This window comes from Bos grunniens, chromosome 8 (genome assembly GCF_055505025.1).
Source record: "Bos grunniens cultivar Pamir isolate PY7600 chromosome 8, Bosgru_T2T1.0, whole genome shotgun sequence".
NCBI lineage: Eukaryota > Metazoa > Chordata > Mammalia > Artiodactyla > Bovidae > Bos > Bos grunniens.
In genome coordinates this window covers 6,040,984-6,068,047 of record NC_141172.1, presented here as the reverse complement: position 1 = coordinate 6,068,047, position 27,064 = coordinate 6,040,984, and the positions used below count along the sequence as shown (strand labels likewise).

Sequence of the window (27,064 nt, the reverse complement as noted above, 5' to 3'; positions counted from 1 at the left end):
TGTGCTCGGCAGCCTCAGGCTGATCCCACCCAGCGAGGTGCGCCTGCGCCGAGTGCGTCCGGGAAGAGCTAATCTGGTCGGCAGGACGAACATGTGGAGGGCTTGTTAACAAAGTCATATTGGACTCTCCGCGGCTGAGCTTTCAGAGGAAGCCAGCCCGGGGCCGGTCTCCAACGCCATGAGCTCCGCCTCGGGGTTTCGCAAAGCGAGGGTTCACTGCCCCAGATCCGCGCAAGGCAAACAGAGGAAAACAAAGGCCCACCTCCATTACGAGCACCAATCCCGCTCTCCCGCCCGCCCCTTTTTCAACCTCCATTTAGCCTCTAGGATGTGGTCCTCACGCCAGACTCATGCCGCCGCCGATTGGCCAGCGTCTTCCTGGTGCGAGCGGCCCTAACCAATCGACACCCGTCAGTCCACCCCGCGCGCTCACCGGGAGCGGCGCGAGAGCTGGAGGCCCGTTGAAGTTGGTGGGGAAATGGGCGTGGCGCCGCCGCGTTGGGTCCGCCTCCGCCCCGCCCTGCCGTCTAGCCGCACCTCCTCAGCCTAATCCTTCCTTGAGTGCGGGAAGGGTCCAGGCTGAGGTTTCGACGAGGTGAGCTCAGGGATCCGACTGTCCGCTGCCGCCAGCATGGAGTTCGTGAAGTGCTTGGGGCACCCTGAGGAGTTCTACAACCTTCTGCGCTTCCAGATGGGGGGCCGGCGGAAGGTGATACCCAAAATGGACCAGGTGGGCTGAGCATCCCTGCATCCCCGCGGAATGGGGAGGCTGCGCGCGACCGCTGACTTCTGGGTCTGACCGGCAGGGCCCATAATCGAGCTCAGAGGTTGCGGCCAGCGAGTGCCAGACCCCTCGAGCTCCCTCCTTCCCTCCGGGGAACAGACCCCTATCACGTCAGGCGGCCCCACCTGCCAAGTTTGGTTCACCTTCCGTTACCCCAATATTTGGCCCGGCTGCCCTTGTGTCCCAGGCATTCTCCTAACCCCCAAGTTGTCTTGCTGCTTAAAATGTTTCTATTTGTTCAAGACATTGGTTTTCAAGTAGTTGGCTTCACATTTCGTTCTGTTCCTGAGATTGATTTTTTAATGTCTTGTAATACGTGGGTTACACAACCACATGGGTAGATTAAATGGGAGAGGTGTGAAAGAATTTTGTGAACATAATGAACTATGCAGATATCGTCAGGAATACCTTTTCTGGAATGAAACCTTACTCATTCTTACAGTTTTCAGTTACACCACCTCCATACGCTTCTCCCCACCTCTTTCCTGCAGTCTGAGCAGTCCCTTCGTCCTCTGTGCTCCCTGAGTTTTTTAGAACACTTATCTACTCTTGCAAGTTCTAATTATTTGTCTGTCTGTCGATTAGCTACACAGTTGGCTCTTTGAAGGCCAGACTTGGGTTTGTTTGTATTTCATCTGCCTCACTCCTGTACCCTTTGTTCAGTGAATTTGCAATGAATAAATATGGTATTTATTCCAACAAGAAACTCATTAAATGATTTTTAAATGAATAGACACATTCAACTAAAGTAGTGGGGTTATATCAAAAGTTATAAATTCTTTTCCCCAATGGAAACATCACAAATATTGTCCTTTGTTTAAATATACTCTTAGTTGTTGTCCTTTATTAAAACACTATAATTTTCCATCAGAAAAATTTTCCCTTTGTGATGTAACTCAGAATCCTTCTCCTTCACAGTCTAGCTTCTGTGACTGCTACCTCTCTTGACCTCTCAGCAGACATTTATAAAACATCTGTTCTGTTTTAGGCTTTATGCTGGGTTCAGAAGGGCAGGATAACATGTGTAGACAAATTAGACACCCAAAGAGCTCATTCTCTTGTCCGGTCGATAAAATGTTATAAAATTGTTCATAGAAATTAGGCAGGCACCATAATGAGATGCCTTTTCATGTTACCTCTGACCCTCCCTCAACCATTTTCTATAGCACTGTTTAATCTTGTATCAGCCCCATAGTCTTGTATCCTGGTTATTTGTGGATGGGTTTTATGTTCCCAGAGTCCCTTTCAGAGTTAAGAGTCTGTTTGATTCCAGATTTTAAGCTGTTTGAAAACAGGAGCCTTGTTTGATGTATCTTGATGCAGTGCCCTCAAGAAACCTCTAGTTTTGTAAACAAAAGAAACTTAAGTAACTATGGCAGAATATACATGCGGTAAGGAAATTTACTGAAGGAAAAAGTCACCTCTGCCTGGGATAGGGGATTAGTTTTTAAAGGGATGCCTAAAGGAAATACAGCCTTAAATTGCTCCTATGCCTTGGTTGATAGATATTTGTTTACTTAGGAGATTCTGGCTAAGAGCACTTAGGTGGTCCTTTCCTGAAATTATTTGGAAATATTTATTTTATTGTATATTCGTGTGTTTTGAGGGGGTAGAAAAATTCTGTTCCCTATTATCAGATGCTCCCTATTATCAGATGTTCCCTATTATCAGATGCTGCCAAAACAGAAAAATAGCCACTGCTTTTACAATCCAAGAGGTACAGTTTCCTGGACACTTCCTGGGACAGGTAATTCACTACCTCTGGAGACTGGCCCCCTCCAGACAGTTCTGGTTTTTACGAAGTGTTTCTTAACAGTGAGTTGAAGTTTTACTCTTTGTTCACCCTTTGGAGTCAAGAGAGTCTAATCCTTGTTTTGTAATATGCCACTTGAAGTATTTTAAGACAAGTCTCATTCTCTTCAAGAACAATGATATACAAGCCAAATGTTCTGTGTTCTGCTTGTAGTTATTCATTATATGTTACTTTTTCCAGACCATTAACCAACCTGGTCTCTCTTACTTTAAAGTCTAGTATTCAAAACTGAACAATATTCCTTAGGTGTGATCTGGTTATTTCAGAACTTTAAATTCCTTTCTTATGGATACTGTATTTCTAATTAACATAACTCATAATTGCTTTAATTTAAAAAAATGCACTTTATTTATAAAATGTTTTATTTATTTTTTTAGGCTGTGCTTTGCAGCCTGTGGGATCTTCGTTCCCCAACCAGGGAGCAGACCCATGTCCCCTGCATTAGGAGCCTGAAGTCTTAACCACTGGACTTCCAGGGAAGTCCCTAAAATATTTTAAGTGAAGACAAAAATACTGAAAATACTGTAACAAACCGTTTTTGATTCCATCATGCTGACAGTCATTAAGGTGATGAGCAACAGAGTCACATTAAGCAGAGGGTGGTCCAGATTCAGTGGAAAGCTGAGCACACTTTGTGTGATGGACACAGACAGGAAACTGTGTACCCTCAGTTCATCCCTGATGGAGAACAGGTGTACAAAGGTTAACCTAGAGAACTTCCTGGTGGTCCAGTGGCTAAGACTGTGCACTTCCAGTGCAGGGGGTGAGAGTTTGATCCCTGGTCGGGGAACTGGGACCCCAGGCACCCGTGCAGTTTGGCCAAAAAGAAAAAAGTTAACCTAGGAAATGCCAAGTCATCTTAAGTTCATTGAGATTTCAGGAAATTTTAGCGAAGTAGCACCATTTTACAGCAAAAAGTTTTCAGAAAACACAGAATAAGTGCTTTGTAATGTGTAGGGCCTTGAAGAAATATTAGATTTAGATTAGTGGTGAGGATCATCCGTGTGTAAAGCCAGTATGAGCCAAGTCATTTGGTAGGACTGTGCACAGTGTGTGGGGCTGAGGATTCCAAGTTAGAAGTACATTGTAAAGGGACTTCCTTGGTGGTCCAATGGCTAAGACTCCTTGCTCCCAATGCAGGGTCCCAGGTTCCAACCCTGGACAAGGAACTAGATCCCACATGCTGTAATTAAGGTCAAAGATCCTATGTACTGCAGCTAAGACCAGGCACAGCTAAGTAAATAAATAAACACTTTAAAAAAGAAATAGATAAAGGGATTTTGAAAAAAAAAAGTACATTGTAAAGAAACTGTACTCCATATAAATTAACTTTAAAAAAAAGAAGTACAAAGTGCAGTGGTGCATGTGGGAATCCTGGAGCTGAGCTATATTCATGGTAGCAGGCAATGGTCAAATGCACCCATGACATGATGAAAGCAGTATTTTGGGAACAGTAATTTGGCAGGTGAATGGATTAGGGGATTATACTGTGAGTTAAACTAATCAAGTTAATAATAGACAGCATTTGAGTTCTTCTATGTGCTAGACTTGAAGTCTATTATCAGTTAGCTTTCACTGGGTTGCCACCCCAAAACTGTGTAGCCTAATTCTGGAGTCTGGTTGCACAACAGTATGACTGTACTTAACACTGCTGAAGTGCCTGCTTACAAATGGTCAAGATGGGCAATTTCATGTGTATTTCACCATGGCTTGCCTGATGGCTTAAGGGTAAAGACTCCACCTGCCGGTGTGGGAGACACAGGTTAGATCCCTGGGTCTAGACCATCCCCTGGAGAAGGAAATGGTTAACCCACTCCAGTGTTCTTGCCTGACAGATCCCATGGACAGAGGAGCCTGGTGGATGACAGTCCATGGAGTCACAAAAGAGTTAGACACGACTTAGTGACTAAACAACAATATATTTCACCATAATTAAAAAAACCAAACTCAGTGACTTAAAATAACACCTGTTATTTAGTTCACAGTTCTCTGGGAGAGCTGGGGGTTCTTCTGGTCTGGGCCAGCTTGGGGTTGATTCCTACTGAGTTTGCTCAGTTGGCCAGTTGGCATGTGGCTGGACCATGTGTGATTTACAGGCTATAGGCTGGGGGCTCTCTACTCTTGACTGGAATTGTGCAAACCCTAGTGTGCACACACTCTTGAGCTTTATGCTTAACTCACAGTTCCTACTGTCTTATTGGCCAAAAAAAGGGGAGCCCACATGCAAAGAGGTGGAGAAAGACTCCATCTTCTGATGGAAAGAGCAACAAACTTTATGGCCATTTTGTAATTTACCACACTTAGTTGATCTTGACAACAACCCTAAAGACATAAGAGCTATTGGTACTACCATTTTACAGGTTATAAAACTGTGACATAAAGTGGTTGAAATATGAAGCTCTTAAATGGTGGTTCCAGGATGCTGACCTGGGCCTGTTTGAAGACCTTCCTGCTTCCACTCTGAAGGTCACCCTGGGATAAAGAGCACAGGCTTCTACTGGCCCCAGACAGCGGATCATATCCCAGCGCTGTCGTGTGTGCTCCAGATACATCACAGGCACGCAACAGTTGCTGGTTTCTTCCCTTTCCACTTCTTTCCAATTCTGCTGTATAGTCCCGCCCTCCCTTACTCCCTTCCTTCTTTCCTTCCTTCCTGTATTCATCTAACAGACATGGGACCACTGGTTGCATGCTTGATATTGTTCTAGGAGCTTGAGATTAAACGGTGAACAAAATAGGTGAAGACCTTGCTTTTACAAACCTTACATTCTTGTAGAAGAGACAGAATGAAGAAAAAAAAAGATACACAGTATTTCATGTGGAGAGAAGCACTACAAAGAAAAAATGATAGCAGGACAAGGGAGCTGAATGTTTGAAGTCAGGGGACATCATTTATAAGGTGGTCATTTGGGTCCAGACACTTATCTTTGCATCTTTTACGTTTTTTGAAAAGTGAGACCTGGACTATTCCCTCTTCTAGCTCTAAGGTTTGATGAGCACAGAGTACAATATTTTACCATGCTCAGTGACTCAGTTGTGTCCGACTCTTTGCGGCCCCATAAACTGTAGCCCACCAGGCTTCTCTGTTCATGGAATTTTCCAGGCAAGAATACTGGAGTGGGTTGCCATTTGCTTCTCCAGGGATAATTTTGTTAGTTTTAGGTTTTCTGAGCCAGTTTTAATCTGAGGCATTTTTTAAAATGGCTGAGTATACCTCTAATTAGAGAAAACAGTCGGACTATAAAGAAGGCTGAGCGCCAAAGAATTGATGCTTTTGAACTGTGGTGTTGGAGAAGACTCTTGAGAGTCCCTTGGACTGCAAGGAGATCCAACCAGTCCATTCTGAAGGAGATCAGCCCTGGGATTTCTTTGGAAGGAATGATGCTAAAGCTGAAACTCCAGTACTTTGGCCACCTCATGCGCAGAGTTGACTCATTGGAAAAGAATCTGATGCTGGGAGGGATTGGGGGCAAGAGGAGAAGGGGACGACAGAGGATGAGATGGCTGGATGGCATCACTGACTCGATGGACATGAGTCTGAGTGAACTCCAGGAGTTGGTGATGGACAGGAAGGCCTGGCGTGCTGCGATTCATGGGGTCGAAAAGAGTCGGACACGACTGAGCGACTGATCTGATCTGATCTGATCTGAGGAACACCTATGGGACAACGAAAAACCAAAGTGAGGTGGGCAGTCTCCAGAGGTAGTGAATTACCTGTCCTTGGAGGTGTTCCAGAAACTGTGTATCTTGGATTGTAAAGCAGTGGCTGTTTTTCTGTTGGGTCACAGATCCCTGGCTGCATCTGATAATAGGGAACAGAATTTTTCTCCCCCCTCAAACACAAATATATAATAACGTGTGTGTGTGCGTAGTCACTCAGTCGTGCAACCCCATGGACGTTAGCCTGCCAGGCTCCTCTGTCCATGGGGATTCTCCAGGCAAGTATACTGGAGTGGGTTGCCATACCCCCCTCAAGATCCCTTCCCAACCCAGGGATCTAACCCAGGTCTCCTGAATTGCAGGCAGATTCTTTACCGTCTGAGTCACCAGTTCAGTTCAGTTCAGTCACTCAGTTGTGTCCGACTCCTTGTGACCCCATGAATCGCAGCATGCCAGGCCTCCCTGTCCATCACCAACTCCCGGAGTTCACTCAAACTCACGTCCATCGAGTCGATGATGCCATCCAGCCATCTCATCCTCTGTCATCCCCTTTTCCTCCTGCCTCCAATCCCTCCCAGCATCAGAGTCTTTTCCAATGAGTCAACTCTTCACATGAGGTGGCCAAAGTACTGGAGTTTCGACTTTAGCATCATTCCTTCCAAAGAACACCCAGGGCTGATCTCCTTTAGAATGGATCTCCTTGCAGTCCAAAGGACTCTCAAGAGTCTTCTCCAACACCACTGTTCAAAAGCATCAATTCTTCCGTACTCAGCTTTCTTCACAGTCTAACTCTCACATCCATACATGACCACTGGAAAAACCATAGTTTTGACTAGATGGACCTTTGTTGGCACAGTAATGTCTCTGCTTTTCAATATGCTATCTAGGTTGGTCATAACTTTTCTTCTAAGGAGTAAGCCTCTTTTAATTTCATGGCTGCAGTCACCATCTGCAGTGATTTTGGAGCCCAAAAAGATAAAGTCTGACACTGTTCCCATCTATTTCCCTGAAGTGATGGGACCAGATGCCATGATCTTTGTTTTCTGAATGTTGAGCTTTAAGCCAACTTTTTCACTCTCCTCTTTCACTTTCATCAAGAGGCTTTTTAGTTCCTCTTCACTTTCTGCCATAAGGGTGGTGTCATCTGCATATCTGAGGTTATTGATATTTCTCCTGGCAATCTTGATTCCAGCTTGTGCTTCTTCCAGCCCAGTGTTTCTCATGATGTACTCTGCATAGAAGTTAAATAAGCAGGGTGACAATATACAGCCTCGACGTACTCCTTTTCCTATTTGGAACCAGTCTGTTGTTCCATGTCCAGTTCTAACTGTTGCTTCCTGACCTGCATACAGGTTTCTCAAGAGGCAGGTCAGGTGGTCTGGTATTCCTGTCTCTTGAATTTTCCACAGTTTATTGTGATCCACACAGTCAAAGGCTTTGGCATAGTCAAGAAAGCAGAAATAGATGTTTTTCTGGAACTCTCTTGCTTTTTCAATGATCCACCGGATGTTGGCAATTTGATCACTGGTTCCTCTGCCTTTTCTAAAACCAGCTTGAACATCTGGAAGTTCACAGTCCATGAATCAAGGCAAATTGGAGGTGGTCAAACAGGAGATGGCAAGAGTGAACGTCGACATTCTAGGAATCAGTGAACTAAAATGGGCTGGAATGGGTGAATTTAAATCAGATGACCATTATATCTACTACTGCAGGCAGGAATCCCTTAGAAGAAATGGAGTAGCCATCATGGTCAACAAAAGAGTCCGAAATGCAGAACTTGGATGCAATCTCAAAAACGACAGAATGATCTCTGTTCGTTTCCAAGGCAAACCATTCAGTATCACAGAAATCCAAGTCTATGCCCCAACCAGTAACGCTGAAGAAGCTGAAGTTGAACGGTTCTATGAAGACCTACAAGACCCTTTAGAACTAACACCCAAAAAAGATGTCCTTTTCATTATAGGGGACTAGAATGCAAAAGTAGGAAGTCAAGAAAGACCTGGAGTAACAGGCAAATTTGGCATTGGAATACGGATTGAAGCAGGGCAAAGGCTAATAGAGTTTGGCCAAGAGAATGCACTAGGTCATAGCAAACACCCTCTTCCAACAACACAAGAGAAGACTCTACACGTGGACATCACCAGATGGTCAACACCGAAATCCGATTGATTATATTCTTTGCAGCCAAAGATGGAGAAGCTCTATACAGTCAGCAAAAACAAGACCGGGAGCTGACTGTGGCTCATATCATGAGCTCCTTATTGCCAAATTCAGACTTAAATCGAAGAAAGTAGGGAAAACCACTAGACCATTCAGGTATGACCTAAATCAAATCCCTTATGATTATACAGTGGAAGTGAGAAATAGATTTAAGGGACTAGATCTGATAGAGTGCCTGATGAACTATGGACTGAGGTTCGTGACGTTGTACAGGAGACAGGGATCAAGACCATCCCCATGGAAAAGAAATGCAAAAAAAAAAAAAAAAAAAAAAGGCAAAATGAGTCACCTGGGAGGCTCATTAATACTGGAGTGGGTAGCCTGTCCCTTCTCCAGCGGATCTTCCCGACCCAGGAATCGAACCAGGGTCTCCTGCATTGCAGGCAGATTCTTTACCAACTAAGCTATCAGGGAAGTCCATAAAATTAATAACAAAATATTTGCAAATGATTTCAGAAAAGGGCCACTTAAGACTTCTTCACTAAACATTATCTTAGTTTCTCTCTTAAGTAATAAAGACTCTAGAGAAAAAGATTTATACTTAGCAGACATGGAGGGTTGAGATTATTTCAATCATAGAAAGATTTCGCTGTAGGAGTGCAGGGTTCCCTAAACTTGATTTATCCTGAATTTTTAGAAGCATATCAATAAATCTGGAGGCATACTGCCAGCTGCAAGCTGTGTGACATCACTTAGCACAAAATGGAAAAAGTGTTTTCTAATCATGAAGCTCTGGTTTCCATCAAGTCTAAATCCTATTATTTGGACTAACATCTTCTCTGTTAAATCAAATCCTGACTCTTACTTGTGGTTGCTTAACTTTCAGCAACAGTTTCTTCATCCATAAAATAGAGATAGTGGCTTACAATCGCTCAGTCACAGGTTCCTAACTCCAAAATGGTCTAAAACAGGTTTTTAATAAGTCTGGCTCCAAGTCATTTGGCGGTATAATGTGCTTTGATTTAAAGTCATCCCACTTAGGGTAATTATTCACAGTTGAAAAAGTGTTGATAATCCCAGTTACAGGGAGCCACTCCACAAAGACAGGATATGTATGCGTTTTATTGCTGTCTTCTAAAACACTACAGATTCTGAGTTCTGCTACACATCTGGCCTTGAAGTCCTTGGGTGGATTGCAGATCTGTATGATACCTTCTTTAAAGGATTGTGTAAGGATCAAGGCTATTGTTTGTATTGTGCTTGGCATACAGTTGCTGCCCAGTAAGTGGTAGTTACTACATTTGTTATTTCCTAACTTCAGTTCTCAAGTTTGTGGGGTTTTCCCTCCCTTCTGAGGAAACCTGTGTTGTATGAAGTCTGAATGGAAGGCTGTGGGGAAGGTTGGTCACTGTCTACTTGTGGAATTGCTTTTCAGCTGGAGCCCCAGTCCTGGGAGGACAGTCCTGTACTTCTCACCACTGCACGCTCTTCCCCTCAATGCCCTTCATCCCTCTTCTCTCACTGGAGAGTTCTTGGGAGCATGCTCATCTCAGCAAAGGAAAACAACAGGAGACTCAAGGGACAGGCTGCAGTAGCTTTAGCTTCCCACTCCCTCCCCAATCTCCCTTAGCTCCTGGGAAGCAAGCAGTGGAAATGTTTGTAATAGTGATGTTTTCTATAGTGTGTTTTTTAGTTGTATTTTCCCTGTATCTTCTTGGTAATTTGAGGAAATTGTTACAGATGTATTGAAACAAATAGGTGCCAAGAAAAAGACTGATGGCAGAAGGAGATAAGTGATTTAGTGACCTGGGTCACTTTTAAGATTGTAGAGGGCATTTTTGGAAAGGAGGGGCATGTTCTTAAAGATTGTTACTCTTCAGAAGGAGTGCAATCTAGCTTTGACATCAGCCCCCAAACCCTTAGGTGTAGCTGAGGATGAAAACATTTGGCAGAGCAGGGAAAGGAATCAAGTTGTATGTGAAGAGCTGGCTCAGAGCTCAGAAAAGAGCTGTTCCTTTTATTTATTGTGAAGTCTTTCCACATTTTGAGAGAGGAGTTGATGAATTGCTCTTAAAATACTCTCTGAACTGATTAATTTATTCATTAGTCCTTCACTGAGTATTTTTATATGCCAGACTGTATGTCCAAAATGATATTACTAATATATGGTGCTTAGTAAATATTAATTTTTACTAATAATTTTAACTTGAATTTCACAATAAAATGAAATTCTTATGGTTAAAAAAAAGCTTTATTCTCTTGACAAAAGAATATGTATCTATGTAAATTTAGGAAATATACACAAATGAAAAGAACATGGTTCACCTGGACCCCAGCAAGGTCCCAAGTTTCACTGTTAACATTCCAAAGTGACTATGGGATTTACTTTTATACATATACATATATACATATATATGTATATATATATATACACACACACATATTCTTTTAAACCATCCCCTTGTTAGATATTGCAAATTATTTCCTGTTTCTCTCTTAAAAAGAGAGTGCAGGGAGACTGGTTGGGGGGTGGTATATGGGAACTCAATTCTCTCTGAACCTAAAACTGCTCTAAAATATAAAGTCTCCATAAAAATAAATACAAAAGAGCAATTCTTTCTGATATGGTTGTGTATTAAAATACGGATTTTTTTTTTAAGAAACAGTTTTTGTTTTCCTTAGGGAAGAGTAAATATAAAGTTCATAAGGATTGTTATGGTTCATTGATTTGAAAGGGAAAGATGATTAGAAATCTTTATAAAAGGAATAATTAGATTTCCAGAGGATAATAGAGGTGTGTGTGTGTGTGTGTGTGTGTGTGTGTGTGTGTGTGTGTGTGCTCAGTCATGTCCAACTCTTTGCGACCCCTTGAAATAGTACCCTGCCAGCCTCCTCTGTCCATGGAGTTTTCCAGTATACTGGAATATAATATATATTATATAATATATAATAATATACTATATTATATATTATATATGAATAATATATAATTATATATAATATACTGGAATATAACAGCATAATACTGGAGTGGGTTGTCATTTCCTCCTCCAGGGAATCTTCCCGACCCAGGAATTAAACCCCCGTTTCTTTTGTCTCCTGCATTAGCAGGCAAGAGTTTTTACCACTAAGCCACCTGGGAAGCCCCTAATAGAGGTTTGCTGTTGCTGTTAAGTCGCTTCAGTTGTGTCTGACTCTCTGCGACCCCATAGACGGCAGCCCACCAGGCTCCCCCGTCCCTGGATTCTCTAGGCAAGAACACTGGAGTGGGTTGCCATCTCCTTCACCAATGCATGAAAGTGAAAGTGAAGTCACTCAGTCGTGTCTGACTCTTAGCGACCCCATGGACTGCAGCCTACCAGGCTCCTCCATCAATGGGATTTTCCAGGAGTGGGGTGCCATTGCCTTCTCCGCTAATAGAGGTTTAACAGGTGTTAAAATAAAACCAGAACAGGACAGTAGTTAAAGAGGTCAGAAAAGTTTTTATTCAGAAAAGCGTTTGCAGTAAAGGAAGAGACTTCAGTATAGAACTGGGCTCAGTTCCACACAGTGTAGGGGCGGGTGATGAAAAATTACTAAGAGGAAACCTATGGGGTAAAGAGCATTCTACTTGAACTACCTATCGATTTTTACTGGAGGCAGGCCGGGGCGCTAGGATAAGTGAGGGAAGAGGAACCTGGCCAGAAAGTGAGGGTGATCATATATGGGTTATGGGGGATTCTGGCTAAACCAATTTAACCGCGTTCTTGGTAGAGCTGAGCGATGCAAAGATAGCACAGAAATACAAAGGTTGAGGATTCAGAGGACCCTGGCTAAAGTTTGGCCGAGGGGAGATTCCGTTGCAGGAGAAAGAGCAAACTTCTCAAAAGAGGACTGGGTTCCCTTAAGCAGCCTATGGGTTCTGGGGAGAAGGGGAACTCAGAGGCAGGCGCAGAATGGCAGAGTTTTGAGCCTGCGGCCGCGGGGCGGGGCGGGGCTAGCACCTGGGCGGGGCTTACATCTGGGCGGGCGGCGGGCTGGGTTGTGGGGTGAGAGGGGCTGGCCGCGGGGTGGGCGGGGCCCGCAGGGGGCGGGCGGCGGGCGCCTGTTCTGTGCTCAGGAGCCCCAAGCCTATTGCGGGTGAGGGAGAGCCCGTCCCGCCCAGCGGTGGGCGCCTCCTCTCTCGGCTCGGGTCTATGGAGGAAAAACTGCGCTGGCCCTGCGATTCCCATGGCCGCAGTCGCCTGCAGCACCAAGGCCATGTCCCTCTTCAAGAGGACTTTGGTGCTGAGTCCCGGCGCGGCACCCAGGGGGGCGGGCACCCCCTCGCGCGGCTGCCCCTTGCCTCCCGCCGCCTGGCCGTCCAAGGACCGGCCGCGGGGAGAGGGCGTGTGCTGCCGGCTGCGGAGCCCCGCGGCAGCCGGCCGCTCGCCCCAGCCGCACTCCAGCACCTCCGCGTCTCCCACCGCCGTGTGTCTCCTCTCCCCGCAGGACTCGCTCAGCAGCAGCTTGAAAACATGCTACAAGTACCTGAATCAGACCAGTCGCAGTTTCGCAGCTGTTATCCAGGCGCTGGATGGGGAAATGCGGTGAGTGGCAGAGGCTGCAGTTTTTGACTTGGGGGAGGAAAACTTTGCCAGAGGCCTGCAGAGTCATTCGAAGCTACTTTTTGACACAGTTCCTCGCGTTGCAGTCTCGGTGGTGCTTGTGGCTTTGCCAGAACGTGCCCCAGTGGGTGAAGGAAATGTTGGCGGTTGAAACGCGCCTGTGTTTACTTTGGGCCTTCCAGGCACCTGGCCATCTCATCGTGTCCCTGCCCAGTTCTTTGAGGGGGTGGTGGTGGTGGGGGGGGGATGTTTATTAACTTTTTTTAGTCCTGGCCGCTGGACCTCTGCGCGGTTCATGTATTTTCCTTGGCTTCCCTTAGGCTACCTTGCATTTCTAGTGTATTGGGTTAATTCTTCTGAAGTTGCCTCTGTGCAGATTGTATACATGACTTAGACCAGTTGCCTGTAAGTGTGATAGTATTTGGGCTTCCCAGGTGGCGCTAGTGGTAAAGAATCCATCTGCCAAGAAACTCAGGTTCAGTCCCTGGGTGGGGAAGATCCCCTGGAGAAGGAAATGGCAACCCACTCCAGTATTCTTGCCTGGAAAATTCCATGCGCAGAGCAGCCTGGAGTCCATGAGGCTGCAGAGAGTCAGACACTACTGAGCCAGCCAGCCATACATGATAGTATTTAGACTGAGATGTTATTATATCTTTTGACTTTATTTTATCTGCAAAATAATAGTTCTGTCTACCCATTTGGTCTTTCTACGGTTCTTCACTAGTTAAATGTAACTCATTCTGGGAGTAGTAGTGACATCCAGCTGGTAACATTTTTTATTTTTTTAATAAATTACAGAACTCCATTGTTCCCATCTAAGAAAGGAAAGCTAAGAAGTTGCCTTAAGTAGGAAAAGCTTTGGGTATCCTTTCATTGGTCTGTAGAGTTAAGAGTGTAGGAGGGTTTTCGAAATGGCCTGGCAAAAATGAAATGTGATTTTGAAACAGTATCTTTGAGTGTTTGTTCACATGTATTAGTGGTTATTCCTTTCTTACAGCCATGCAGTATGCATATTTTATCTGGTTCTCCGAGCTTTGGACACACTGGAAGATGACATGACTATCAGTATAGAAAGAAAAGTGCCACTGCTACACAACTTCCACTCATACCTTTATGAGCCTGACTGGCGGTTCACGGAGAGCAAGGAAAAGGACCGACAAGTCCTGGAGGACTTCCCAACGGTAGTAGGACTAGTGGGGTGCAGTCGCATGCATGATTGGTGGGGTGGCTGTCAGCCAGCTTGTGTGCCTGGTTGTCATTGTTTAGTTCCTAAGTTGCTTTTGCGACTCTGTGGACTGTAGCCCCCCAGGTTCCTCTGTCCATAGCATTCTCCAGGCAAGAATACTGGAGTGGATTGCCATTTCCTGCTCAGGGAATCTTCCCAAACCAGGGATCAAACTTGTGTCACCTGCATTGGCAGGTGTATTCTTTACTACTGAGCTGTGAGCCTGCAGGGAACTGCAAAACCAGCAGTCTCAGGACAGCATAGCATAATGTGGCGAAGGTGCATCAAGCCAGACTTTCTGGGTTGGCGGCCCCACACTCTTGCTCACTAACTGGTGCTGCCTGTGATTCCATTCTTTGATCTATAAAATAGATTAAAAGTCCCTGTCTCCTAGTGTGGTTTCGAGGGTGGAAAGAATTACCAATAGGTGGAGCTCTTGCTGCTGCTGCTAAGTCACTTCAGTCATGTCCGACTCTGTGTGACCCCATACATGGCAGCCCACCAGGCTCCCCTGTCCCTGGGATTCTCCAGGCAAGAACACTGGAGTGGGTTGCCATTTCCTTCTCCAATGCATGAAAGGGAAAAGTGAAAGGGAAGTCGCTCAGTCATGTCCGACTCTTAGCGACCCCATGGACTGCAGCGCACCACGCTCCTCCATCCATGGGATTTTCCAGGCAAGAGTACTGGAGTGGGGTGCCATTGCCTTTTCCAGGTGGAGCTCTTAGACAGATGTTATTTGCTGCTATGATTACCAGGATGTTGTTGGTAAGTCCAGCTTTTCTTCCTGTGGAAAGAGCTCTCAAATGCCAGTGTCCTGAAAGACGCTTTGTCCAGTTTGTGCACCCAGGAATGCAGCTGGCCACAGTCACCCCGCTGGCCTCTGGAGCACCCTGAGTCTGGTGGCAAATGGTGCAGCTCACAGTGGGTGGGGCAGTTGTGGAGTAGGGAGTGGGCTCTTTGCACCTGGACTGAGTGAGGATTGACGCAGGATGACCTCTGTCATCCGCAGCTGTGTGAGCTTGGATGCGCTCATTAACTTCCTCGTGCCTGAGTTTCTGCCTTTGTAAAGTGAGAGCTGTGAGGCCTGAATGAGTTTATACATGTAAAGTACTTAGAGTAGTGTCTGGTACATACTGAGTGTTCTGTAAATATTAGGTATGTAGTCCATTCTGTTGGAGTAAAGTGGGTTCTAACTAAAATCTTGAGCTTTAGAAAATTTCACAGATTTCTTTTATGCATGTGCCTAGATCCTACTTTTCTAGGATTTTATCTTAGAAAGTCATATCTTTATCATATCTTATCACATAAATAAGCGATTCTTCCATACCTTATAAATAAAGGTTTGATTTGGCCACATCTCAATGTTCCCTAGGGGCTTCCCAAGTGGCTCAGTGGTAGAGAATCCACCTACCAATGCAAGAGATGCAGGGTTTGATCCCTGGGTCCAGAAGATCCCCTGGAGAAAGAAATGGCAACCCACTTCAGTATTCTTGTTTGGGAAATCTTCCAGACAGAAGAGTCTGGTAGGCTACAGTCCATGGGGTCGCAAAGACTCAGACATGACTGAGTGACTGAGCATGAGCACCAGAGGCTTTCTAGAACAATCATTGTATGTGATGGGTTAAATTAGAGTACATCTTTTTCACCTGGTGCTAGTGGAGACTTGTAGTCTTAGAGATCTACCTCCAATCATAGCTTGAGGAATAACAAAGGGTTACTTTTAAATGATACTAGCAGTAATAGCATTCATTTATTGAGCTATGAGTTATGAAATGCATTTCATTATCGATTCATCATCTTCTTTATTTTATATTAATGGAGTTTAACATGTAATGTCTATGATACACTGTTCCCCATGTTTTGTATAGATGAAGAAACTGAAGCACAGTTTTAGTTTTAAGCCCCTTGCCTGAAATTACCTGTGAAGTTAAGTGGCAGGACCAGGATTCAAATCCAGAAAGCCTGCCTCCAGAACCCTCCTACTCAATTCCTGGTACGCTTTACTGTCCCTTTAAAACATGGTTAAAAGGAAAATTATGTGATTTGAGATAGTAGCATTAAAACATATACATTACCATATATAAAATAGATGGCCAGTGAATTCCCACACAGGGAATTTGCTGTGTGATGCAGGGAACCCAAAGCCAGTGCTCTGTGACAACCTAGAGGGGTGGGATGGGGAGGGAGGGTCAAGAGGGAGGGGACATACGTTTACCTATGGCTGATTCATGTTGATGTATGGCAGAAACCATTACAATATTGTGAAGTAATTATCCTCCAATTAAAAGTAAAATAAAGTTTTAAAGAAAGTAAAAGTTTACATATAGGTGAAGCATTTTGATCATAGCTCCCAAGGTTTATTATTAGGGAGGTTTCTGTCTACATGCCCCTGTCACCCCTGTTGGGAATCTGACCTTTCTGCATGATACCAGTGGACTGTCTTCCGTGTCTTCTCTTCTCATACTTAGCATCACTAGAGAGTGGCCCGGGGACCAAAAAGCGTACTATAGGTGGGAAACAGAATTACTTGGAGGCACAAGAGAAAGCACCTCCTGGGTGACCTTGCTGAGCAGAGGTCCCTCCCTCAGATTTCTGGGGAAATGGAGAGCTCTTCACTGTCACTCTTTCCTAGACATTTGTTTTCGTGTTCTGTACAACGATGTAGTAAGTACCAAAAAGCTGAAATTGGTTCACATTCAGCAGTGAAGTGTTTACCTTGGAGGGTTTGTTTTCAAGCCTAAGCTGCCCCTCCCCCAGCTGGCTGGCCTTGCCCCTTTTATAAATAGAACTGACCCAGCCCTGTTAGCTGTTGAAAGACCAGGTCCTCTCGAGATTCAGGGATTCAGATGACCTTTGGTAGAGTCGCTGATTTGCTTCAGTCCACGTGGGAATTGCCTTTGGGCTTTGTCTTGGAACAGCTGTTCTGGAAAGAGCAGTTCTGAAGAGATGGGATTGATTTTACGGATTTTAGGGGTTTAACAGTCAATGTTTATCAGAATAATCCTTAATATCTTAGGCTTCTGAGTTCTTTCAGTGCCCTGCAACCAGCTGAGTTTCCCTCAGGTCCTTACATTTAGGTGTTGCCTGAGGGAGTTTTTCTAACCTTTCTGTAAATGTAGACCAAGTCTACATGAGACCAAGATCTCACCCTTCAGATCCTTAGCAAAGTCTGTTCACTACTTTTCGTATTTTGTGGATAGTATATTATTTGAAAAGTTTCATGGTATTTAATATTTTATTTTGACAACCTACAAACACTTCTTTGAACTTAAGTAAGATACTTATGCAGTAGCGATGAATTTTAAAAGCATCAATAATACTTTTTGACATTAAAGCTTGGGCTATGGGGGAAAAAAAAAAAAACATTGGATAGCCTGCCTCAGATTGAACTAAACTGAGTTGTTTAAGAAATTAGAAAGTATAGCCTTTATAATGGGTAAGACACTATAGCTTCATGTCATGAATTCAGAAACTGATGATGGAAAATGGTTGTCTGGTCTCCTCAGTGGAATATAAGCTCTTAGGGCAGGTCACCTGCCAGCTGTGCACCCCAGTACCCACAGCAGTGCTTGTTGCATAGGGAGCACCCAAGACTGCACAAATGAATCTTCATTATAATGAGGCTTGTCTGAAAATGAAATGTTCTTCCTAAAATTCTTACACTTAGGTTCAGTTTTATGTTGAAGCATCTCATTTCTCATTAATTGGGAAGGTGACCACATAATAAGACTTTACATCTTGAGTTTGGAGACTAGCATTTTTATACCCTTCTATTTTAACATGTGTGAAATTTGCTGAGCTTATTCTTCAGTATATAGAAACATAGTATAACATAGATTTAGGCTTACTGCTGGATCATTTGGGGGTCTTCACTAACAAGTTCTGTTACAGCTCTGCTTTACGATCCGTAGGTACCATCTTGTTTCCCAGTTTTAACACATGTTTCATATTTTCTGTTTTTTTACGACCTCCATTTCAGATCTCCCTGGAGTTTCGAAATCTGGCTGAGAAATATCAGACAGTGATTGTTGACGTTTGCCAGAAGATGGGCTTTGGGATGGCGGAGTTTCTGGATAAGCGTGTGACGTCTGAACGGGAGTGGGACAAGGTTAGTGTCCCTGTGGAGCATTGTCGGTGTGGGTGGCACCGATGAGCTGGCAGCACCCACCGTGATGTTTAGGATGAAGAAGAAGTGGTGTTTTTACAACCCAGTGGTAATGTCTCCTCATAAACACTTAACAGTCTTATGTTACCACTGGGTTGTTTCTGAGGACTTAATACACAGAGCTTAAAACACATCCTCATTATGTTAAAAAAAAACAAAGTACTACCATGACGTTCTTTTACATAATGAAGATTTTGAGACACTGCAAGATCTTAAAATGTCTTCAAGATGTCTACTTAGTATTCTAGTTTCTGTTAGAATATTCCTTATTCCCTCAGGGCCTTTACTCCCAGTTTCAGATATCAGAAAGTTTACTGTACTCGGTTGTTTTTCCAATAACCTTTTATTCTACAAGCAGTGCATGTGCGTTGTACATATATATGTACAATATATATCTTTATATAATATAAATATTATATATATAATATAATATATATAGTATGTGTATATATATATATAGTAAAAAAAGAGAAGAAGAAATATCACATGAGCTAGAGATCACAGATCTCTGATGAGCCAGAGATCATTTTTGTTAAGTCTTTTGTATTCATTCTTCTTGGAATGTTTTTTACTGCTTACATGTACATGGTATATAATGTGTGTGTGTGTGTTTAAAGCAAAATGAGATCTTTTACACTCTCTTTGAAACCTGGTTTTTCGCAGCTAATGATTTCTAGTGTTTCCCTTTTAGTAAAAGTTTCATTATTAAGCACTCTAAACATTTTCTTACAGTACTGTCACTATGTTGCTGGGCTAGTGGGAATTGGCCTCTCCCGTCTCTTCTCGGCCTCGGAGTTAGAAGACCCCTTAATTGGCGAAGACACAGAGCGAGCCAACTCTATGGGCCTTTTCCTGCAGAAAACAAACATCATCCGTGATTATCTGGAAGACCAGCGAGAAGGGAGAGAGTTTTGGCCTCAAGAGGTAACAGCTTCAGGGGGTTTGGGCAGAATTTTGAACGCTCTCTGACAACAAACCATTGAATCCTGTTGGTTGCAAGTGACAGAAACACAAATCAAGGCCCCGTAGACAGCACAGGAGAACGTGCAGACTAGGTTAGGGTTTAGTTTGCTTCAGGGAGACTGGCTGCATCCGTCTAGGAGTTCAGGCTGTGTCCCCTTTTTCTTGGACAGGCTTTCTCCAGTGGTGGGTATAACGTCCCGTGACTCACTCAGAGGCTTGGTTCCTGTGTCATAGTTTTTGGATTTTTCCAGATTCTCACCAAAGGGAAAAAAAAAAAAAAGATGAGACACTCAAGCTTTACCCAAAACCCAGCTCACGGATAACATGTCCAAAAGCACAAGCGACAGAACATCCCAGGAGCTCCAGACCACGAATGGGTGCAGGCAGCACGCCAGCTCCACAGACGAGAGCTCAGAGTCTGTGCAGGACAAAGCCAGAGCAGCTGCAGGGAGATCAGATCAAACAGGTGTTCCTTGTCAGACTGTGTGTGAGTCCACGAGGGCCGCGGTAAAGCCTAGAGCGGCTGGAGTGGACGGGCCCCCTTGAACTGGGCATGGACACTGACCAGCCAGGGTTCTCTTCCTGGACTGGGCCACATTGAGGAGTGAAATAAAAACTGAGCAGCTGGACCTAAGAGAGACCTAAGTGACATCAGCCAGATACAACGCGTGGACTTTGTTTGTTTAAGGTCCTTATTGGAGGAAACTCAGTGGGAAAAAATCAGACAGTGGGACAGTATGGCTGCTAACTGGATAATCTGTATTAAACATTTACCTTTAGTTAACTTTTAGTTGTGATAAGATATATGTGCAAGAAAGGTTCCTGGTCTTTTAGAAATTCATAATAAAATATTAAATGATAACATATCAGTATAAAATGATAAATACAGTGATTATTGGGATTTTAAAATAATTTGGGGGCTGGGGCAGTAGAAGCCAAGCGTCAGTAACTGTTGAAGCTGGTGGATGGTTACATAGGTGCTCATTAACCTTTTTCTCCAGGTTCTGCAGGACAGTTGAGTACCATCAATCTGAGTGAGTTTAGGTGCATGTTAAGCATGGAGAACAAATTTGATTTTCCATTAAATCTCTTAGTCCTTTTAGGCCCAGTCATTTCTTTTGGGGAGTGTATAAAGTTATGCTGCTGCTGCTGCTAAGTCGCTTCAGTCGTGTCCGACTCTGTGCGACCCCATAGACGGCAGCCCACCAGACTCCCCCGTCCCTGGGATTCTCCAGGCAAGAACACTGGAATGGGTTGTATAAAGTTATAATAAGTGTTATTCTTTAGGAAGTTTAAGAATACCTAAGAATAAAAGTAAGTTATTTGCTAGCTTCAGAGAACCCTCTAAGTAATATCATTAAAGATCATCAAACCAATCCCGTTGTTCAAGTTGAGGCTGTTATTTCACTTTCAAGTTACTAAGATCAAGGAGGGTAACGTTCTTATAATAGACACTCAGCTCGTTTCCCCCGGATAACTTGTTCAGCCGTATTCTTATCAGAATTGGGAACATAAGGTTAATCATTAATTATTTTGAGGCCTGGACACCTTGCGAATGTTTAACGTTTATCTTACAATGCCGTTGTAGCTGATTTTGTTATAGCTGGTTATTTTTTCAGAAGTAGACAATTGCCTTGCGAAAATCAGGAGGCCTTTTTGGCCTGAGGTCATCAAAGTATTGCTCCATCTGTGCTGAACTAATTGTCCCAAAGGGACACTTTCCCAAACACTTAACTTACTCTTGGTTGTGGTTAGAGTGTAGTTATAATAGCCATTGCATGGTGGTTAAAACAGATTCAGTCTTGATGAAAGGTGAGGCAGTGGCAAGACAGACTTTGTATATCATAGTTCTTATTTGCAAAGGTCCTTTCATGTGGCTCGCGCATTGCTCCCTTATGCATATGCTGACTTGTCTTTAATCTGCTTATCTGTCCAGACTTGGAGCAAGTACGTGAAGAAGCTGGGTGACTTTGCTAAGCCAGAGAACATTGACTTGGCTGTGCAGTGTCTGAATGAACTCATCACCAACACACTGCACCACATCCCCGACGTCATCACCTACCTGTCACGACTTCGAAACCAGAGTATTTTTAACTTCTGTGCTATTCCACAGGTACTGAGCGAGGAGCCTGAGGAGAGGGCGGGGTGCTGGGGGTGGGGACGATGGAAGGCGTTTACGATTTTGGTCTATTTAGGAATGGAGAGTTCCTTAAAAGATGACTCTAGTGTATTTTCTTTCTTTGCCCCACAACCACCACACTCAGCTCAGCCTTGAGGTTAATTAAGTCTGTGCTTTTCCAAAAAATTCTAGAACCTATTTTCCCATTAGCTACTCTAAACTAGTTACTTTGATTCTTATCCTCACTATTTAAATCGAGGGCTTCAAGTCCAGATTTTATGAGTTCTGGGTGAAACACAGGTGAAGCTGTTATTAAAAAGTCATAATTAAGCACTTAACTTTTGCTGTCCTTTTCCTAGATCTTGGGATAACAGAACATGAAACCTGAGCCTCTGAAACCTAGGAACTTAATTTTTAAATCCCTTTACCAATTATTTCAGTTTTTAACTCAAAGTGAAGAAAGTTACAGGATTTAGCTGATTTGGTAACTTGGTTTGGTCTTATTCTAATGACCAGTCTTGCCCAGCTGATGGAACTAAAACCTCCGTGCTGGACTTATATATGCCATGTGCTTAGTTGTGTCCAACTCTTTGCGACCCTATGGACTGTAGCCCACCGCACTTCTCTGTCCATGGGATTTTCCAGGCAAGAATAACAGAATGGTTGTCATTCCCTTCTCCAGGGGACTTCCCAACCCAGGGATTGCAGGTAGATTCTTTACCACTGTGCCACCTGGGAAACCATATGCTGGAATTAGGTTTCCATCTATCCTAGAAATAATTTACCTTTTAAGCATGGGAGACCATACCCTCTCACACCCTACTTTTGTCCCCCACAACCCCCTGTACTTTTTTTTTTTTTTTTTTAATGTATAATGATTATGTTCATTGTAGGAAAAATAGGGAGAAAAAACAAAATAGTGAAAGTTTTTCAGATACTATTTTGGAATATATGTTTTTCAGATCTAATAACTCATTGCCTTAGCATGGAAAATGTTACATTGGATTGTCTGTTTTTTTTTTTTTTTTTTTCAAATAAAAAGGAACTTTTGTGACTAAATTATAGAATTATTCAGGACTGCAAAGGGCGCTTGATTCTGTGTGTTGCTGAGAAAGGGAGGCATGGGAGCTGGGGTCGTCTTGGCGTGCTTTCTTTATGGGTGTTTTCTCTTGGCTAGCTGTATCTTAGCCCTTTGGCGCTCTCTGCCCATGTTCTCTTCCCGTCTCATGATGACTGGTTACAGTGCAGTTTCTCACATGTTTTCATGAAATGAGATGAACGTGTTTTCTGTCTCTCATTATCCATAGGTCATGGCCATTGCTACTTTGGCTGCCTGTTACAATAATCAGCAGGTGTTCAAGGGGGTGGTGAAGATTCGAAAAGGGCAAGCAGTCACCCTGATGATGGATGCCACCAACATGCCAGCTGTAAAAGCCATAATACACCAGTACATGGAAGAGGTGGGCTTTTTTTAATAATGTTACTATTTAAACATTCCTTCATATTGGGATATTAGATGATCTCAACAACTCGCAGTGTTATGGCATAAAGACATGGGTTGGTGTCCTTTATTCCAGAAGAATATGCACAGGGAGCCGACTGTTGGGAGCTTCCTGGTGCCCTAGTCAGAGGGGATAAAGGAAGCCAGGTCTTATGATGGTGCTCCCAGGAGAATCATATTTTTTGAGTTGGAAGGTGAAGTTAGAGGCCAACCAGGCTTCTCCTTTTATGGCTGATGCATGTGAAGCCAGGTCTGTGGCTGATGACATAGCATCTGAGGGGATCCAGGATCGCAGGCCACACTTCCTGACACCCTGACCAGTGCTTCATATTATGGCAAGGGCCTCAGTGGAGAATCCATCATGGGGAATTTTGACAAAGGAAAACCAAGAGGCTGCAACTATTTCTAAATTTTGTAATGTTGATCTCATTTCATATGACAAAATGCATCCCATAAAACAGAGCATGCCTATTCTAGAACTTTTTCTTAGAGGTTGGGGCTCTCTACTTGCCAGGCCCTGAGCCTTACTTCTCAAGTGAGATGATTTAGCTTCCTCCTCTTCCGAGGACATTTAGTAGCGTCTGGAGACATTTTTGATTTTCACAGGGGGTGTGGGTGGCTACCGCCTTCCGCTGCATAGAAACCCGAGAGGCTTAGGTTTGTTCTTACTGAAGACTGAATTACTGCAGAAGCAGATGAAAACATAAGACCTCCCTCCCCACAGGTCACCACTGTCCCTAGTTTTCTGATCCTTCCAGTCCCTGGGTTATGTTTTGACAGGGATAAGATTTGTAAGGGCAGTTTTATCTAAAAATTCTATAATACAATGACTTCCTCTGATTTCCATTGCATATTGCACATTTTTCTTGTATTTCTTTCCTGTCCTCCATCTGCCAAATTTTAGATCTCTACATTTCTGTGTGAGGCACTCATAGAAGGTATACAGAGCAGGTTTTTTAAAAAACCCCAAATTCTTTTACTGACCAGATGAACATGTCCAGCTGTTGACCAAAAAATAGCTACTGATGAGACTTGGGACATTGGGGTTCACTGTTTAGCCAGCACTTACTTGGGACTTTCTCTGTACCTGGCATAGCAGCCAAAAAGGTGGGTACTATTAATATCAAGGAAATTTGAGGCCCTAACACCATGGCTCAGGCCATAATTTGGACCCAGGTTTGGCTGACTTCAGAGCCACTGTTCACCACAATTCTAAAGGCTTGAATTACCCTTTCTAAATAGTGACATTTTAGGTACTGTTCCCATTTTATATAAATTAGAAACATGCTATGTAGTTTATAGTTCAGAGAATAGTTTTATAATTTTATTCTGATCATTGATTTTAGAAAACCATGTTTTTAAAATGTAGGCAGTTCCATTGCTGTATTAGAATTCATATTTTATTAGGTATTTTCCATCACTACTGGAATTAAAGCCTAGTTGGGATTCACAGTTTGACTTAGGGCAGAGCAGGGCAGGCCACACACAGCTGGCTGACCCCCTGATTTCATAAATGACTTTACATTAGGACACAGCCCCATCCATTTGTTTCTGTTATCGTCCATGGCTCCCAGGGCTCTTGAGCAGCAGGGCTGAGCAGCTATAACAGACAGGGCCCACAACGCTGAAAATACTTTTTTAGGCCCTTTAAGAAAAGTTTGTAGGGACGTCCCTGGTGGTCCAGTGGCCTAGACTCTGTGCTCCCCTTGCAGGGGGCCCAGATTTGATCCCTGGTCAGGGAACTAGATCCCACATGTTGACCTATTGACTTGCCACAACTAAGACCTGTTGCAATCAAATAAATAAATATAAAAAAGATAAATTATTTTATTTAAAATTACTCTAGTGAAACTTAAGGTATTTTAGAGGAAATATTAATAGCCATAAGTTTATTTGACTTAAACTGAAAATTTCCGAGTCTCAAGGAATGGAATGTGAAATGGTTTTAATGTCAGCCTTAAGGACATTTTGTTAATAAAGTTTCAAGTGAAGACTTTTAGTATGAAGTCCACAAGTTGTTGGTCATTTTGCTGGTGGCCAGAGGTTAGCTCGCATCCTGTCTCTCCTCACTGAGCATGTAAGACGGGAAGACATTTACCCCTGGGCTCCCTGATTGCACATGTGTAGGGAATTCAAGGCTCTCACAAGTCTGAAGTGTGAAGGACGAGGTGGAGCGAAGCCCAGATCCCCTGAGCAGGGCAGCTGTTCCTCAGGGCCTCGTCCTCTGGAGCCGCCTCCACTGGAAGGCAGTCTGGGTACCTGGCAGCTGGTGAGAAGCTCCACCAGCTATTTTGGGACAAAAACAAATGCTCAGGCAAACAGCCAGAAACTTCTACTTCCTTCTCTGCTAAAGATGATTCCTTGGCAAGGACCAACTTTTTCTAGCAGGTGGAGCTTCCTGTTTGGCTGTGGTCCGTGCTCCTCAAACCCTGTGGATCCTCTCGACTCAGGGCGTAGTCCTGTGCCCCCCAGTCCTGTGCCCCCCATCCGTGTCTTCCACAAGCGGGTTAGCGTTTCTGTTCTTGAGGCAGAATGCGTCTATCGCAGGATGCCCAGGTGGCGCCTGTGAGCACAGTTTGAAGAGCAGGCAGGGGATTGGACGTCTGAACTCTTTGTGTCCCCACCACCATGCTTGTGCTCTTTCCCTCCTGCCCTCCTCCCTGGCTACTCCACCCCAGCAAGGGTGATGGGTGAGAAGGGAGCCGAGGAGGCCCTTGGCCAGACCTGGGTGGTTTGGGGTGGGTGTTCTAGAAAAACTAAAGCTGATGCTTGGGCAGGAGGGGGTACTCAGGCTGAGGACAGAACATGGGAGCAGCATTCCCAGGCAGAGGGAATGGTGTGAATGAACAAGGAGGGGAACAGGAGCGGATCGCAATATCATTTCCCTCCACCACGTCACTCTGCTTCAGCCTCAACAAAGAATGTGGATGCCACTGGCTCTTTGAGGTGCTGGGATAGAGCCCACTGGGACGGCCCTGCTGCTCCGGGATGGGCTAGGGGATCACCCAGGCTAGGCTGATATCCTGCCTTAGTAGTGGGGTGGTTTGGGGTTGTTACTTTTGTATTCTATGAGCCTCAGTTTTCTCACTGGTCAAATGGGCATAAAATGCCTAGCTGTTGCAGATTGTCGTAAGAAGTGAGCACAGATATTTATAAGGTTTTTAGGATTTACTGTGTTTTCCTCTTTCTTCAACAGATTTATCACAGAATTCCCAACTCTGACCCCTGTTCCACTAAAACACAGCAGATCATCTCCACCATCAGGACACAGAATCTCCCCAACTGTCAGCTGGTCTCGCGGAGCCACTACTCGCCCATCTACCTGTCGTTCGTCATGCTCCTGGCGGCCCTGAGCTGGCAGTACCTGAGCACCCTGTCCCAGGTCACAGAGGACTACGTTCAGACCGGGGAGCACTGACTGGCTCGGTCTGGAGACTGAACGCCCCTCCTCCCAAGCCCCTATCTGGGAAACAGACTGACCTTCTCTTCAGGGATGGATGTGGGCTCCTTCTCTTTTTTTCCCCTCCTGTTTTAATCCCTCAAAGAGTACTGTGGGCCTGGACCTTTAGAAACTATGACCTGTGGTGGAGAAAAAGATAGGATTAAAGGGAAAGGACAGCTCAGGCACCTGTACTCACCTGTGCGGGGTGACTGACGCCGAACGTTCACGGCTGCCATCAGGGAAGGGGCTGCATCCGGGGCTGCAGAGGAGATCATAGTGTGAATACAGGCTAGAGTTACAATTAAATGTATTTAATGCAAAACAACTTTTGAATACCTATCACAGTAGAAAGTGAAGTGAATTTTCTTTCCATTCGCTTCTTGTTTTTTTTCCATCATTTTGTCTCTTCCAGTGGACTTGAATGTAGCAGGTGTGAATATTTGTAGAGTTCTAGGAAATATTCCTAAGAATGCAGACTGCCTGCTGCACATGAAGCCTAGGAGGCAACTTCTGGTGAAGTTGGCATCATTTCCTTGTTTACAGGGAGTTTAAGTTTCAGGATTGCCTTTGGTCCCTTCGTAGCAGGTGAGTTTCCAGTCAAAGCTAACGTTTTTGAGATTTTTATAATAAAGAATTGAATTATTCA

General features: G+C 44.1%; 1 protein-coding gene across 4 annotated transcripts; it reads left to right on the top strand.

Annotated features, from left to right (window-relative positions):
- Positions 1 to 440: 440 nt before the first annotated feature.
- Positions 441 to 27,064, top strand: FDFT1 (farnesyl-diphosphate farnesyltransferase 1). 4 transcript variants are annotated; one of them, XM_086414729.1, is made up of 8 exons: positions 441 to 730; positions 12,888 to 12,985; positions 14,001 to 14,184; positions 18,208 to 18,336; positions 19,126 to 19,317; positions 21,293 to 21,469; positions 22,783 to 22,935; positions 26,173 to 27,064. In XM_086414729.1, the coding sequence occupies exons 1-8, from the start codon at positions 632 to 634 to the stop codon at positions 26,392 to 26,394; spliced, it is 1,254 nt and encodes a 417-aa protein (XP_086270855.1). In that variant the 5' UTR covers positions 441 to 631; the 3' UTR covers positions 26,395 to 27,064. The 4 variants fall into 4 exon arrangements, with proteins under 4 accessions (XP_086270855.1, XP_086270857.1, XP_086270856.1 ...); XM_086414731.1 differs by lacking the exon at positions 14,001 to 14,184; XM_086414728.1 differs by lacking the exon at positions 441 to 730 and having other exon boundaries at positions 12,530 to 12,985.